General features: G+C 43.2%; 1 protein-coding gene across 1 annotated transcript in view; it reads left to right on the plus strand.

The window, feature by feature from the left end:
* Window positions 1–4,560: 4,560 nt before the first annotated feature.
* LOC133015727 (ryanodine receptor 3-like) overlaps window positions 4,561–17,140 on the plus strand; it is a 114,995-nt gene continuing 102,415 nt past the window's right edge. Inside the window, exon 1 of the mRNA XM_061082993.1 lies at window positions 4,561–4,608. Within this exon, the coding sequence (XP_060938976.1) occupies window positions 4,561–4,608 (48 nt within the window). The remainder of the gene's footprint in view (window positions 4,609–17,140) is intronic.

Below are 17,140 nucleotides of genomic sequence, written 5' to 3' on the forward strand. Positions count from 1 at the left end.
GTTGATCACTCAAGCGCTCCAAAGTAAGTGGTCGCTCCCCAGACAGAGTGACTGGGCTCGGACTGCAGAGGAGGATTTCTGGCCATTCATCACTTGGCCTGTCAAGATGCTGTCAGAGAAAAGTAGCATGCAGCGATAAATCAGACTTAACAGAGACAGCAGCTCTAAACAACATGTTATGGACATTTCTTGAGCCCTAATCCCAGACTTTTTGTATTGCTCTTTGATTTCAAGTAGGACCGGGCAATTCAGCAATATCAATTGTTATCGCAATATTATTTTCCTCAATATCAATATTACAAAATATAACAGATGATTGATCTAACTAAGAGTTGTTGTTTTGATGTGCATGTCTTTGTCATGTTCTGCCCATAAAGAAGAGTTAAAAGCCAAACCTTTCACTCAGAGCAAAAATCTGAATTTAAACTTAAGAGAAATAATAATGTGACATTTATCTTGATAATCATCAATATCGACTGAAATGTTATCTCGGTATAACTTTTGGCCATATCGTAGTATGATATTAACAATTTCTCACATCTAGGGCCCATCATAAAAAGCAAAAATAAAACCGACTATCATGCATCTAACGTCCTTGACCTTATATCATCTACACATCCCTCTCATGCATTCGTTGTATAAGCACACACAACACTTCATCAACATTTCACAAGCCTGCAGCATGAATCCTGCCACTCACACGCACACACACACACACGGTGACGACACACGCAGGGCCCCGTGCATGCAGGGGCTGCCATGTTTACAAGCAAAGCAGTCACACACATTTCTACTTGTGCTCCAAACGATTCCCTCACTGTCTCTGCACTGTTTACATGACAACAAACACAGACACACCACACAACACACACACACACACAGTGACGATGATCCTCTGAGCCTGTCACCTTGCAACCACCACGTTTGACAGTGTTACGATGGCAGCACAACTAACACAGGCTTTTTAAGGTCACAGCTGCAACACTACACGTAAGATCAACACATATTTCGCAGAATTTATTAGGATTCAAAGTCAATGCATTCAAAATAAACTCCGCATCAGCCCCAGCTTGATGTTTTTATACTTAGTAAGTATGTCACAGAGCATTGCACCTGCAGCAGGTAACACATAGCAGCAGCTCGTCAAACACAAACAGTGACTTACCCTCCTCGGTTTAGTGAACACGGCAGATATCCCCCCCTTCACATCAGTGAGCTGCTGCTGCTGCAGAAACACCGCTGCTTCTCTCACTGGGCTCCTCCGCCCTGATGGACGGGAGGCCGGACCAATGGGAGCGTCCACCGCCGGCTCCCTGCTCCCTGATTGGCTCTGCGTTATCCATCCACGTCCCACATTGGGAGTGAGTGCAGCTGCAGCCTGGCAGGTGGGCCGTGTGATAAGGGGACGTGTGTGTGTGTGTGTGTGTGTGGAGGTGGAGCAGGATATGGATTGTAATCAGGTTCAAATTGAGATTATTTAACTGTGGCAGCAGTTTGCATCCTCACAGAGGAGGATATGAGAGTTGAGAGGTGAGAGAGCGTCACACTACACCTCCTGCTCCATGAAGGCCCAGGTGAATCCATCTGTTACCGAGCAGAGACACCTAGAGGCTGACATGAGCACTGCTGCCTCACTACACTTACATTTTCCAATTCATGACAACACTTACATTTTATTACCCAGGTTTAATAGTATTTAAAGGAGCAGTAGGGGATTCATTCATATATATATCAGCTTCTTGCTGCAATGCCACAATGAATTAATTTGTTTGTGTAGCAGCTGCAATAACTTCGGAGCCTACTGAAAATGTAAAGGTTGTGTGGGTAAGATTTAGGTGAAAGGGATCTACTGGTAGAAATTGAATACAGAATAATCCTAGAGATGTTTTCACCACTTTGTTTCATCTAAATTGTCCAAATTGTGGTTTTACAGTGAGCCTTTTATTGGAAATACTTTATATTTACATATGCAGGTGGTCGTCTCTACAGAGGCCGCCATGTTTTTAACAGTAGCCCAGACTGGACAAACTAACCACCCTTTGAGTTTTTATGACAACTGAAGGTTACCACAGGTTCTCTGTCATGTTTTGAAGGGGAGGATGAGGTGAGGGGTACTAATCAGCTCCAACATGCAACTTCACCACTAGATGTCACTAAATTCTACACACACTGTACATTTAAAAGAAAGGAAACAGAAAAAGTAATACATGGACACACGTTTTATGTGCAAGTATTTAGACTTTAAATAGGGCCGAGCACTGACAGCCACCGACAGACAGTGAGGCCCTATTGAAATTGTAAGGATTATTATTATTCAGGCAAAATAATTGGCTTTTTGAGGACATGCTCAAATTCTTACCAAAATTTGCAGAAAGTTAGAAAGTGGTGAAAATGTACGTATTCTGGAGGAATTTTCAATGGGAGGAGCAAAATTGCTCAACAATGCCCCCCGAGACCCCCGGACCATGGAGATCATGGAGGGATGACTACAATAATTTATAATTCTTCCACGACATAGAGAAAAAACAATACAAGCCTGCAGGTTAGAGTATTGGGGCTATATAAAAATCCATACCCTCAGGAAATGCAAAAATACTGGGATTGTGACTTTTGACCACCAAGTGTCAGCCTTGAGCCCGTACAGAGGGAATGAGCCAAAAGCACATGTTGTGGCATTATTTTATATATATATTGATTTGATTATAAAAATGTAATAGTGTTAAGCCGTATGTTTACATTGTACATTACTGTCTCATAGTTTATAGTGTTTACATTGTCTTTTTTTTAACGTATTTATTACTTCAAATCATGGCCTAGGATATTTTCTTTGTTATTCCACAAAGTTCCACCTTTCAACATTTTTTTGGCATTCCGCAGAAGTGGACTGCGCACTTCCTGTGCAGAAGTCGACCGCGCAGGATTAATTTAATTTAATTTAATTTAATTTACATCATATAAAATATTGTGCAATTAATAGGATTAACATTTTAAAGTTGAAGACCGTACATGACCATTTATAAACTCAGGAATGCAAGAATGATTCACTTATTTTCACCTCCATGGGGCCAAATCCCACATTCATGTATACCTATAGTGCTTAAAGGATAATCAGTTAATTTGTTTGTAATTCAATCCTTATAACAATGAAACACTGTGGGCTTCATGTAGGTGATCTGTGGAGTTGGTCATTAGTCAGAAACACAAAGGAAAAATTCTGGAGATGGATCTTCCATAATTTTGAATCATCAAAACTCTTACTGAACAGACTGCAATAAATACGGATCAGAAAATGAAGGAAGTCAAAAAGGAAGGAGGCGAACAAGGCATTATGGGAGGACACATGCAGGTAGGCTCAGAGTAGGTCCTTGCAGGTCACAGGACCTACGCTAGAGGGCAGCATCGCATCACCACCAGAGATGTGTTCCATTAGCATTAACCAGTAAGGTCCAATCTGACTTTAGTAGTAGTATAGTAGTTAAAGGTAATTTATGACTGTTTTGCCCACGAGAAAAGTACAGGTCTTACTTTAATTATGTTAAGGTATAATTGAGTTGAATCACATTAAATTAAGTTATCTAAAGGTATGTAACCCAATCAAAATAAAGCTGTAAATTGATTATGGATAATACGAATCAGAAATCAAAATGCCTTTACTGTCACTGTAAGTGCTGCACACAGAAGCAAACACCTGAACAGAACACCTGATGAATAATATGGTATAAATAAATGCATCGAATTAAGGTATAAACGCAAATATACTGTGATATGAAAATAAACAGTTTTGACGTGGTATTGCTTATGAATGATGGTAGATGTATTGCTAATACAAATTCAGTGAGGTGGTCGCAATGGGTTCTCCAGGCTTTTTAATTGGTTGAATTCATGAAGTGAAGCGTCGACAGCACATTTTCATTGAGATCTTCAGAAGCAGAGATGCATCACGGCAACACAAATCTGGGAATGTGGTGGATTCGTGTTGATGCTTTCGAATGTTTCTCTAAATAAAACCATATTTGATGTCTCCCACGTGGACAGTGACACACTCTGGTGTAATGTGTGGCGGTGGAGGCTGAGCAGCGGGGAGCTGTCCGTGGTGCTGATCTGCTCCAGCGCCGAGACGATAACGTGATGTGAAGGTGCAGCTATAAGAGGAGACGTGGCTCTAAGCACCGAACCGATCCGCCATCCCTCCGCTTTCTGCTTCTGTTTCCCCGCTAATGTTTGAATATTGCCGCGGCCCCGGTTGCATTAACACAATCTGCCGGTGACGTGGCAGATAAAGACCCCGCTGCTGTATCTGGGCTTCACGACACCGTCCCCCCAGCTCGCTCCAGCCCACCGATGCTGCTGCTGACACACACTCCTCCTCCTCCTTCTCCTCCTCCTCCTCCTGCTCCTGCTCCTCCTGCTCCGGGCGGTGCGCGGCGGCCTCAGTGAAACACACACATGCTGCGGTCGTGTGCCCGCTGTGTAGGGTCCGCGGATTAGCTATATGCTAGTATCGATAGGTGAGAGGAGCCAGCGGAGGCTTCCCGAGCGCGAGCAGGCTCCTGTGCGGCCATGGCTGAAGGTGGAGAGGGAGAGGATGAGATCCAGTTCCTCCGGACTGTGAGTACATTTCCTGCCTTTTTGAACTGGAAGCGCTGCTGCTCCGGTGATGTGGAGAAATGTGGAGCTCTCCCTCCTCTGTATCGCTGCCCATCGTTTGCCTCGCTCCTCTGGTGTTATTCCATCGCATCCCCGTGTGATAAACTCGCGTCTTGTTGCACATCTTAAAGGCGGTGATAGTACCCCCGTTGTTTTGCGCATCGCTCCCCGACAGCTATTGTCTTCCCTGCAGTCTCTGTCTCAAGAAGTTGACAGCACTATTTCTCCTGCCGTGCAAAACTTACATATGCACCTTCCTGCACCCTCTCGGTTACAAGTTGTAGTGTGATTTCACTTATGATCTCTGAAATACTCAGGGTTGATCTCCAAGGCTGAATTGTTCTTGTAGTATCACTTCAGTGTCTGTGAGGATGAAGGCAGTTCTGAACCAGTGTGCTCGCTGTGCGTTCAAACGTGCCAGTCTGGCAGTGTTGGCTGCACAACCAGACAGTCGCCCCAGGGTTCCTGTGCAGCAGCAAATATCTATGCAAATGAACATTTTGTAATAAATGCAGTCTTGATGCACCCTGATGTCTTACTTGTTGGACGTAAACGCAGTTCAGACTCTACAAGAAACTACCTGCGACTCTGGTGCCAAACCCTGCAATGAAAACCTTTGGCACTTACTACTAATGAATTATTTTAGTTGATAGGATGAGTGTCGGGGCTTGGATGTATCTGGCAGCGCGTGAACTTGTTTTCTGCCGCTGACAAAGATAGATGGTGACATGATTGGCTCATCTATGGTCAAATGCATCGAGAGATAGATCATGTCTGAAAATACACTGTGATCTGGTTGATGAAGGAGCGGAGAGCTGGAGGTCTTCCAGATAGACCACTGAGACAGTAGGAGGTGTTTGGTCGCACATATCTGTGGACCTGCTGCTTGTGGTTCACCTTTTATTAAGCTGCTCCCACATGCACAACTGGCTGTATCATAGAGGTATTTGTATTTGTATGTAAATCATTGTCATATTTATTGAATTTATTCTCATTATTGTCAGTTTCTTGAGGTTAATTGAGAGGCTTCAGGACAGATTTGACAAAGTACAAATAACAGTGTCAAAATGTCAAAAGAGATCCAAGCAGACAGTGTGGGTTCATGACTCTGCCCTCAAGTGACAGCGTCTCGACTAAGTCGGTCTTTGCTTTAGGCTGAAAGGCTCTCTTATCTCCGGGGAAGGCGGCGGTCTTTAAAAAACGACCCCGTTCCTTTCACCTCCTCCCATGTGGCAGAATGTGCAACCTTTAAACCACAGCACACAGAGGTCACGCCATCAGCATGGCTGCCGCTCCAAAGGAGAGCTGACATTTCATCTTACACCTTCACACTGCACCTCTTCTCTGGGGCTCGAATTGAAAAACCACCAATCGGCAATTAGAATCATGATTGTAGTTTTTGTAAGAGTTGTGTTGTTGTTTTTTTGCTTGCTTGACTGCTTTGGTCCTGTTAGTTGGGTTCATGGCAACAACAGCTTTTCCCTCGGGATGTGACAATGGGAGGAAAATTGAGATGGCATTGAATAATAGAAAACCACTGTTGCTTTAAAAAAGGGCTTTGCAGCTTGTTGCATCTCCTTAAATCGGGAAACAGCTGACGGGCTGAATGGTGTTGGGATGTGAGCGAGCTCAGTGTTCATGTGCGTGTCTGTGTGTGTGTGTGGCTGTGTGTGTGTGCGCGTGTGTGTGTAATGAATGCAAATGCAGAGCTGTAGCTGTGTGGTGCAGTCAGGCTGCACCAGACGTGCCACAGCAGAGCACAGTGCAGAAATTATTCATCAGTCCAAGCGAGGCACAGCTGAACTGGTCTGTGTAGAATAACCGAGCACACACATGAGCATGTACAGTACATGCCCACACATGCTATGGTGATACATATTTATCTAGAGTACATGACTAAATTCAGTCCTGCAGAAGCAAATGCTCAGATTAGATTCGTACACACACACGCACACACACACACACATACATTGGCTCTAACCCTGCCTTTACGTTGTATGACTTGATGGCAACAGTGTGCTGAGACATGTAAGGAGCTATATTTCTCGCTGGCGTCCAAAATGTTAGTGGAGTCCAGGAGCTTGATGAAGCAGTTCACAAACGGCCTTCTCTCTAACAACACAAAGTAATTTCCCTGGAGTGGGAGCAGAAATGATCCCTGCCGGACTGCTGCTGCTGCTGCTGCTGCTGCTGCCTATAAACCCAAACTCTGTGGGAGGAAGGGAGAGGAGGAGTGGTGCATGGTGAGGGTATCTCAGTTGTGGGTAATTTGATGTTACAGGAAGAGGAACGGTGCTGATTGTGAGTCTCTGAGAAAAGCTCCCCCCCCCCCCCTCCCGTAACTGCTGTTTAATGTCAATAGGACCAAGAGGCTGCGCAGAGTTTAATAAGGCTGCATATTCTTCAGGAACTTTATTCCTCCTCAGATGCACCAGCTCCAGGAGCAGTAGCTTCATAATAAGCAGCATAGTGAATTAAATATCAGCCTCTGGTTTTATGGCTCAGGTAGATTGTTAAATGAAATGTGTGACCACGATGCGCCAAGCAATCGCAGAGGAAGAGCAAGAGGGAATCGTAACAACAAAGTTTTGTTCCTGTGTCATTCTGCTCTTTCTTTTAATTCATGCACCAATCCCGACAGAACGCCTCCTATCAGTGGAAACATGACACAGCACGCGGCGTGATCATCCGCACACGAACACACGTGCACAACTGTTGCCGAGAGCAACCCCCCCCCCCCCCCCAGGTGAATATCAAATCCTGGTGATCTGTTAGCAGGTTGAGTGGGAGGAGCGACCTTGAAAAGGCCAGACTGGGGCTGTGACTAATGCAGTGTGGCAGCACTCGGCTTGTTTATGTGAAGGAATCGGTCTCACTTTGCATCCGGCGGTGACTGTCGATGCGGCATGCACGGGAAGAAGTAGTGAAACAGAAAAAAATCTGAAACAAAACAAAAGCAAAAGAGAGTGAAGCGATAAAGGATACATTTTTTCTGGGTTGTCCCCCCATGGCGTCAGTGCCAGAGCTCGCTGCCTCCTCACCCTCTCCAGTCTCTGAACACCCTGCTGGGTCGCTCTCTCTTTCATTCCCTCGTTGCCGTTCCTCTTGTCTGCTCTGTACGTCTCTTTTCGGCTTTCACTTTCATCCCGTTTCCCATTTCGCTGCCTCACTTCTTCCTGCTTTTAACTTTCATCTCTTAATCTTTTCAACTCTCCTCTTCCTGTGCGTCCTCTTTTTCCCATATTCATTGTGATATCTGCCTTGGCTCTGCATGTTGTGTGTATCTATCTGCTGAATAGGCGGAAGATCCTGGGAAGGCAGAGGCTCTATCTCACGGCTCCATGTTGCCCCAGAGGCAACGACAGTTGTCCTTGATCTGCAGCGAGCAGTCAGATATAAATGATCTTTACTGTAGCGACTGCAGGGATCTTTAATTAGCCCGTTTTACTTAAGCAGAGTGCACGTGGAACATGTATTCAAGGTTTTTGCTGACCTTTCATGACAAGTAGTTTCTCAGTGTCATATATCCATCACGACTTCAGCTCCACAAGTATTCCAGACGTGCTGTCATATCTGGCTCCTCCTGTTTTCTCTGTCACTTGCCCTGCGTATAATTATTAGCGATAACCATGAAATTATTCCCACTGAGGGGAATTCAGTTCGGCACATCGCTGCATTCTGCTTGACACTAAGGAGGAGAGCTTTAATGTTATTATGATGAGGTCTGCTGTCATTTCATGGTTGGATTAAAAAAGTAATAGCTCAGTTTCATTAGCGGCCAAAAGGCGTTTTGAGTGTAATGGTGCAGATCAGAGAACAGAGATCCACTCTGCAAATAGATATTGACGGCAAGATTTCGTGAAAACAAGAATTTTTCTTGTAATGATGCAAATTCTGACTGCCACGTTCTTTTTGCAAATATTTCAACCCAAAGCTACTAAATATGTAATGAGATTCAGAAAAGTGATGCTTAGTGTGAATGCTTCTTTTTCCAGGGTTAAAACAGCTCCTGGTTTCATGGTAATCCTGGTCAAATTCTAGAAGTTAGTTAGTTGTACAGTTTCAATCTTTAATGTTATTACTGTGGTGATTTGGTTGGTACAGCATCAACTAAAGTTAAAAAGTTCAAATATGGAAGGACAAGTGCACGGGCACTGACAGCAGAGGAGCTTCTAACGTGCTCTGGCCAAGACTCACATCTTATAGCATATTCATTGTTGCCAAATTGCATGTGTTTAAAGATGCAAGGGGCGGCTGTGGCTCAGAGGTTAGAGCGCTCATCCTCTTACCAGAAGGTCGCGGTCCGATCCTAGTCTTCCTCATTCCGCATCCCGAAGTGTCCTTGGGCAAGTTACCGAGCCCCAAATTGCCCCTTCTCATAGAGAAAAGTGCTGCACATAGATGCACTGTGTGAGTGGGTGTGTGACTGGATGAATGTAAAACTATGAAGTCATCGAGAGCTCTCTATCAATACACAAATATTAATCTTGAAATGAAATGTTCACACCATTTCATCTATTTCTGACACACTGTTCTTGGCCAATGTGAAATTTGATTGAAGGATGATGGTTATTTTCTTAGACAAGTTGCATTTCAGCGACTCAAAGTGCAAAGTTACGTCATCGTGTATGAGGCGTATTGATCTAACTGATACTTTCTGCGTGGCACATAACCTATATCCTCACTGCCATATTGATTCACCTCATATCTAACATTAGCATCACCTGAGACTCATTCACATTCCTCAGCATTGCTCTTTCTGAGCCTCACCTTGCAGGGAAGTGTGTTGGCATGAGGTTCGAAGTGGAAGTGGCTGTTCCTCTGTGTTGCATGGTGAAAACGGACCAGATTAGATAGGCCCGTGATGCAGAGTGAATGAAGCCAGCAGGCCTGCCCAGAGACAATCCGGTGTAAAGCTGCTGTAATGAGATATTGATCGTGCCACCAAATGAAGAAATTTCCCCAGTAATGTCGGTGGCATGCAGTAAGCGGGCCTGATTGATCTGGTGTTTCGGAGCATGAATATTTAACAAGGCAGCGTAGGAAGTGCCTTCCTCCTAACCAAGACCCTGTTGTTATTTTTGATTGGTCTGAAGACCTCTGTCACATCAGCCATTCATGTTCTCAGCTGTAGTGTCAGAGGGTGGAATGCCCTGATATGACTGCACTGACTAATGTGGACTCATCCAAAGTGCCGCTGGGCTCCCAGGATGCACTTCTATCATTTGTTGCTTTGCAGAAGTTTAGTGCTGCAGCTGTTGATGTTAATTATTAATGAACATGTCTATAATTTCTTTTAATCAAACGATCACTTATGTCAAATGTTAACAATGATCTCAAATACCCATCCCAAATGACCTGAGGCCAAAGCTTGGTCTTTTAATTACCTACTTGACCGCCCGACTAACCAGGTCACAGTTCAGTTTATGTTGACCTCGAATTAAAGCAGCAAATCCTCAAACATGGGAGCTGAAATGTTTTGTACTTTAAATTGAAAACTAACATCAACACTTCACAGATTTTCTATATTTTCAGTTAATACATATATGGTCAAAGGTCAAGGTTATGCTGGGCTCATAACACATGTTTTGGCCTCTTGAACTTTATATCACACATCTGCCTGTAGGGAATTTCTTAAGATTTTTTACAAGTTGTCACTTCAAATATTAACTGATTAGATTTCAGAGGTCAAAGGTCAAATTATTTGCATAATTATTGAAACTGCTCTGGCTGGGGGAAGCATACAGCCACAGAACTGTAGTTCCAGTTTTTCATGCAGCCTAAATGATTTTATTTTTAAAGGATATTACTGGATCCTCATTCTTTTAATAAAATATATATTATATATTATTATTATATTACCTGTAGTCTAGTGTATAGTGTCAGTGATAAGTCAAGTGTCAGTATTTGCTTATCCTGTACATTTGTTTGTACATCTGAATGAAAAAAAAAAGCAGAACTACAGCAGTCAGCTGACTAGTTAAAATGATATATTAGTTTTGTCATTTCAGAATCTCAAACATATCTATGATTAAATAACACCTGATGAAAACTCATCAGAACTATCTGTTCAAATGTTTGTTTTTTCACAAACCTCCCTGGTTGTTGTCTAAGTGTTTTGCAAGTTGTTCTTCACTGCAGGAATAAAACATCCTTTGTTCCCTGATCAGTTAGCGGTAATGTCCCACCTTATTTAGAGGGACAATTATTTTTCCCTTATCTTCACAAATACCACAGGTGCTGATGAGTCACAGCCCTTTTTGCTTTTCTGTAACCTCTTTGTGCTCTGTGGCCACCTGCCGATATCTACAGTTGGCTGCCTTGGATTCGACAACAATGCAGTGTAATCAATCCTGCATGCTCCACTGACACCATCCAGAAAATGTATAAACCTGAGATTGTTGCACACCAATGCTGTTAGTCCCAAACACTTAAACCACACCACCATTTTGGTATAGGCTACCAGTCGCCTGTGCAAAAAGTACTCACACACAGACAGACACACACATTCATGTATCCTAGCTCTCCTGCTTTGGTTCTGCTCACCATTTTACTTTCTCCTCTTCATCTTGTTTAAATTTATTTTTTATTTTTATTTAAATAACCTAAAATCACTTGAGCACCACAAGTGCATACTTGCCACAGTCTCCTCAGCCATCAGCGGCTGTTAGCTGCTGCCTCCTCCATAGCTACCAGGGCCATTTCTCATCTCACATCTCTATCTGCTTCTCTTTGCCATTGCTTCTTGGCAGTCACTGTTGGCTCAAATATGAGAGGTTACATTTCTAAATATGCTACGGTACTACAAAAAGCTGTGGCTATAGAAAATCTGTGCAATCCTCAAATTTGTACTGGCACGTTCTTTTCTCATCTTTTCCTCTAAAATGATCACAGCAGTCGAGTGCTTGTAGATAAATGAAATCTTGCATTGCTGGTATTTTAGTTGTAGTTTACCTGAGTGATGTAACATCCCCTGTTACATCAAATGACCAAGCCTCCCCTCACAGACTGCAGACACATCTGTAAGGTACCACTCTTTGGCTGGACCCACCACTGTCAGTGCTTTAGCTCCAAATGTCTGTATCTAAGTGACTGATGGGCATGAGTTCATGATGGAGTCCATTAATCCATCAAGTGCCACGCAACTAACTGAAGTTTAAGTTGGCCCACTGAGTTTTGGGAATTTCCAAATTGGTTTTATTACCTCATCAGGGGGACATTGGCAGACAGTGTTGCCATGGTAGCACATCTGTCACTACATAGACTTGCCTTTTACTCTCCTTTAGCAAATGTTTTCCTAAAAAACACCCGTCAACAATTCTAGGGACTTTCTGGACAAACCTCAGCTACTTTCTGTAGAAGACAGTCACCCGCCATGCAAGCAACATGAACACCTTTCACTGTGTCTACTCTGCTCAGTGATTGGGAGAAAGGTGGAGCAGCAGTTTGTTATCCAGATGGAGACAAAAATCTGCCTTTACACAAGCACTGAATAATTAAGGAGCTGTTTGTGCTTGTGTGAGCGCAAATGTCAAAATCAGTTGAACCAGGCAACAAATGAACTCTACCCAGCAAGTCCCCACATTTATACATAGTCTATGTATTGTTTTTGAATTGACAAGGTCATTGATTGGAGAATTCCCAGTGAGCGAGTGGGTGTGTTAACTAAATATGTCCAGTAGGTGCGAAAACGTCTCACATAGACAATCCCTGGTTGCGTGTTGCATGTCTGTATTGGCATGATAATGTCTGGACACTGAGAGATGACATATGTAAACAGCTAAAATAATATTCTTTCACTTGTAACTTGTGAGTGATCATTTGGCATATACATACACACAGAAATACAGCATAGTCATCAACTCAAGTTAAGTGTGTGTTCATTTTATTAGATGACATTGCAGTGATAAAATCAAGATGTAAGCAGTGCAGAGCAGGACAGCTTGGAAGTGACTGTTGGTTAACATCTGTTTTCTGTAAGTCTTCTGTAGCTTCAATCATTATATCCTACATATTCTGTAGTTTATTTTTTTCATTAGCAATGCAAAACATGTCAATTAAAACCACTTTAACGGGGAATGCAACGGTATTAAACACTATATGTGAGCACAAAGATTGGGAGAGAGGAGAACCGCTAATGGGCTGAAACCAGTTGACTCCTGGCAGAAGGCAAGCTTTACCAGATGTCTTTGTTGTTCTGTGAACTCTTTTATAGTTACGTTTCACAGCGAGATGTTTGCTGAAGGAATAGATGTTTTCTCAAGTGGCCATTGCAGAGTGTACCAAAGCCAGGAGACAAATTAGCAGGGGTTAGTGCAAAGACTGGAAGCGAGTGGAATAAGCCAACCTCTGTCCGATTGTAACCGTTTCCCCTTGCTAATTGTTTTTGTGCTAAGCTAACCGGCTAATGTGCCTGGCTCTATATTGACCTGGCAAATATGGCGCTTATAGCAATCTTCTTTTCTAAGTCCTGGCTGGAAAGCAATAGAGTATATATAGGTTGGTAAAGCAGAAGGACAATAAAAAGACAACACAATGCTAAAGGAAAGATGCTTGTTGTTGTTCTATCTTTGTTTTCTCCATCGTTTCATGCATCCCGATAAAGCGGAGTGGGACGCACAGCATCAATTATATCCTCCACCAAGGCGTCACAGTTCTCTGCCATCTTACCCAATACAAACCAATGAGTCGCCTTTTTCATAATTAGCTGCAAGGATGCTGCCAAATTCATTAAAGGAGAAGAGGTTTGGCTCATTTAACTTGCTCTTCACACCAGGCCTGCTGTGCAACCAACATTGCTACAATTTCCTTACTTGTGCAATTAACAGCCCTTTTTACCATAGAAACAATGACAGTGTTTCATTTCACCATGGATGAGAATCATTAAAACTCGTACTGCTTTTGTTTGCTCTACATAACATCAGCTCCGGTATATCTGCCGTAATTATGTCCGATGTTCTTTCTCCTTACTGTGCCCCTAATAAGTCATTTGAAGTAGTGTTTACTGTTGAAATCTGCTGCTGTCAAAGCTAACTTATAAGCAAAGCTTGACAGTCTTCTGGAAATGCAATGCCAGATCATTATGCTGCGGGCAAGAGACTCCCAGTGCCACCAGTGCATGTTAGTGACTCACCTGAGAGTGAGTAATTGAGTATTTTGCAGGATCTTCACACATAGATGCATCTGCTGCCACAACAGCTGTTGTGTCAGGAAAATGCAGTGATGTTTCCCCCCAGGTGCAAAAGTCTCAGCCTTTTCATCTGATATTGACAACGGTGGCGTTTCCCAGCTCATAAAAGATTCATACCTCTTTAACAACCTCTGCGTCGCGCCATGCCAGCACCGATGAGGAGATATCACCCTCTTTATTGGGCCTTGTTGCTGCAGAGTCAATGATGTGTGTTACAAAGAAATGCTCTATGCTGTCTTGCCGGCAAGACAAGGCAATTCATAGGTTGTTTGTACAGCTAAGTTAACTACACATTTCCTCATTAGCGCGTAACATCCCTGGATTTGAAGAGCATGCTCTGCTAAAATAGCATTATGCTTTAACTTTTTCATGGCTTTCTACTTTCTTCAGGTACTCTGCAGTGCTTCAATAGAGAAAAGCTGTGTCTAGCAGTGGCTGAGTACCTCTGCAGCACTACTCAGTTTTCTCAGCCCCCAGTAACACTGCCTCCTAACTTAGAGAAGTGTTACTTTGGCACTAGAGCTAAGGAGCTGACACTTCAAAAGTACCTCACCATGCTCTTAATGGCCTCTTTCTGAAATGTTTGACAAATCAGAGTGCTGCGGGTTGATATTTGATGCAGTAAAAATTTCCCTACAAGAGGCTGTTTATTCGACTCTGCGGCCCGATGAGGGGAGTTGTCTGTTTTTCAGCATCACAGCCCTTCTCTTTCCCACCTGCTTTTTCCATGGCATGTTGCTCTGGGTGATATGTCCCTAAATCTTGACAATTGTGAGATTAGTGAAACTATCTTAGAACTGTCTCAGTTTGCCTTCTCCTCACTTCTGGGATCCCCTTCTCCGTGTCTTTGTTGTGTTTGAGCTTTGACACCACAACCCTTTACCTAGGCAACCTCAGCAGTCCCTGAACAAATAGAGTTTGACACAGCAGTGCCTCAGCTGTAGTTCAGTAGTCTCAGCTCTCTGTTCTGTGCTGGGGGCCTGACACAGCTACACTTGGAAGCATGTGGATCAGCGCTATGAAGAAGCATAGTCAGGTCAGGCCTTAAAGGACAATGGATATTTTTATCCCAGGGAAGCTGACACTGTGATCACCATTATTGCATATACATGGAATAATACTGTTACACTGCTGAGGGCTTTGCAGAGCAGAGTAAAATTTAATTTGTAAACAAATTATCTAGTTTTATCTTAAAACTGTGTCTTTCTTGACAAAAGCAAAGGGATGAGGGGATTGGATATGTTGAATTTACATCTTAGCTTATTATAAAGATCTAGGTCAACAGGGGAAAAAAAGCTATAGCCTGAATCACAATTCCAATTCAAGTCTTGAAATTTGATGAAATGTACCTGGTTTAAGACGACTGGATAACAATAGCTACTGCTAGCATCGGTTGGCTCAGCATAGCACAGAGTCTTGAAGCAAGAATAAACCGCTAGCCTGGCTCTTTCCAGATGTAAAGTCACTGCCCCTAGTTCATGCTAAGCTAACTAGGTGCCGTCTATAGCTTCATATATTTACTATGTAGACATGAAGGTAGTATCAATCAAACTCTTGCAGCTCTCTGCAAGAAAGCACACAAGCATATTTCCCCAGTGGCTGCTAAACATAGTTTCATAAAACCAACAAGACAACATCCTTCCGGCTATAGCATCTGAAATACCTGCAATCATTGCTCCCTTTGGTATTCTAGGTCACTCTATTTCCACTTTCTTGACCTGAAAGCAAAGTGCAATCTCCATCCCGACACAGCTCGAGTCAATCTGAAGCGTCACACTGTTGAAATACCGAGTCAACATTCATGCTTCACTTCCTGGATGCAGGACGCTTACAAATGCACCTGTTAGTGCTGCTCTCCCTTTAGACCTCCAAGAAGAATCTTGCCCTGAAATAACACCACATATTGCTTGTCAGAGATTAGAAGCAGCCGGTTTTACCCTTCTCTGGGTTCCGCCACCAAAAGTTTCAATCCCCTGGAAATGAGGCTACTCTGCAATGAGGTAGCAGAGGGAGTGGAAATAGTTTGTTCCTTCTGTTTCCTGGAGCAAGCCCCAGCTACAGCGCTGTCTCACATTGCCCCCGAGCATCCCCACTAGGAATCATGTAGTTATGAGAAACAATGTCCTACCAGCCCATTCTTCTCCCTTAATAATAGTATCATCTGGTGTGAAAGCAGTTAGGAACAACACAGCGGTGCGGCATCCCTGTGTTTTCCATTTTGTTCAATAACCTGGTGAGTGGAAGCACAGAAGAGATGAAAATGCTTACTTAGCCTGTCACATTAAAGCCACCGCTGCCGATGCAAAGCAGTGCTGCAAGGTGTAATAAAAGAGTATATAGCCTCCCTCCTCTGCTTCCTCTCTACTGAGACCTGGGAGGGGTTTGATCTAACTGCAGGGCTCCATTAGTAACACTTGGTTTTGGGCTGGATGGCCTCGGACCAGCACTACAGCCCTGAATGTCCATGAGTGGGTATGTGAAGGAGTAATAGAGTGGAGCTTGTAAGTTACACCATTTATCAGGCAGTGTTGCATGATTGACTGAAGTTACACCATTGATCGCTGAGTTTTGAAAGTTTCCCGATTGGTTGTTGCTCTTTTAAGAATGAAAGAGAAACCTCACATTCTCACAACTACTCCTTTCAGTCCCCCTTTCTCATCTCAAAACTGAACAAGGCAGAGGAGTCTCTCTGGTTGTCCCCAAGCTCTGGAACAGTCTCCTGTTTCTGAGTAGGATAATAGTAAGTTATCCTGATAAGTTTAAATCTAATCTAAAGTACTATCTATTTAATCTTGCTTTCAATTCAGCCTGAGTTTTGTCTCATGATTCTGTTAGTGTCTCGAATCATCTGTTATATTGTATTCGCCCTTTCTATCCATACTTGTTTTGCTTTAATTTGCCATAATTGTAAAATCACTTTGGCTCTTGTTGTTTGTAACAGGCTCTAAATGTATCTGGCTTGACTTGACTTGTCTTCACTTTACTTCCAGGCATAAAATATCTATTATCTGACCTTTTTTGGCAACATTTTTGACAAACGTTGCTTACTGCTTTCCATAGAAGAGAGTCACTGTTATTGCCCTGCAAACATGAGACACATTTTCCTCTGCGAGTTGTCACAGAGTGGAAGAGAGACAGCAGTTTGTTGTCCAGACAAAGAATGTGTGATGTGTGACAGACGGAGGCTGCTATTACACATGCACTGTAACCCTGAACTTTTCTAAATATTACTCTGAAATATTACGCGTAAATGCAAACGTCCAAACCAGTCGAAGTCTGTGTAACATCCCATTGAGCTAACGC

Source organism: Limanda limanda, chromosome 12 (assembly GCF_963576545.1).
Source record: "Limanda limanda chromosome 12, fLimLim1.1, whole genome shotgun sequence".
NCBI classification, from domain to species: Eukaryota; Metazoa; Chordata; class Actinopteri; order Pleuronectiformes; family Pleuronectidae; genus Limanda; species Limanda limanda.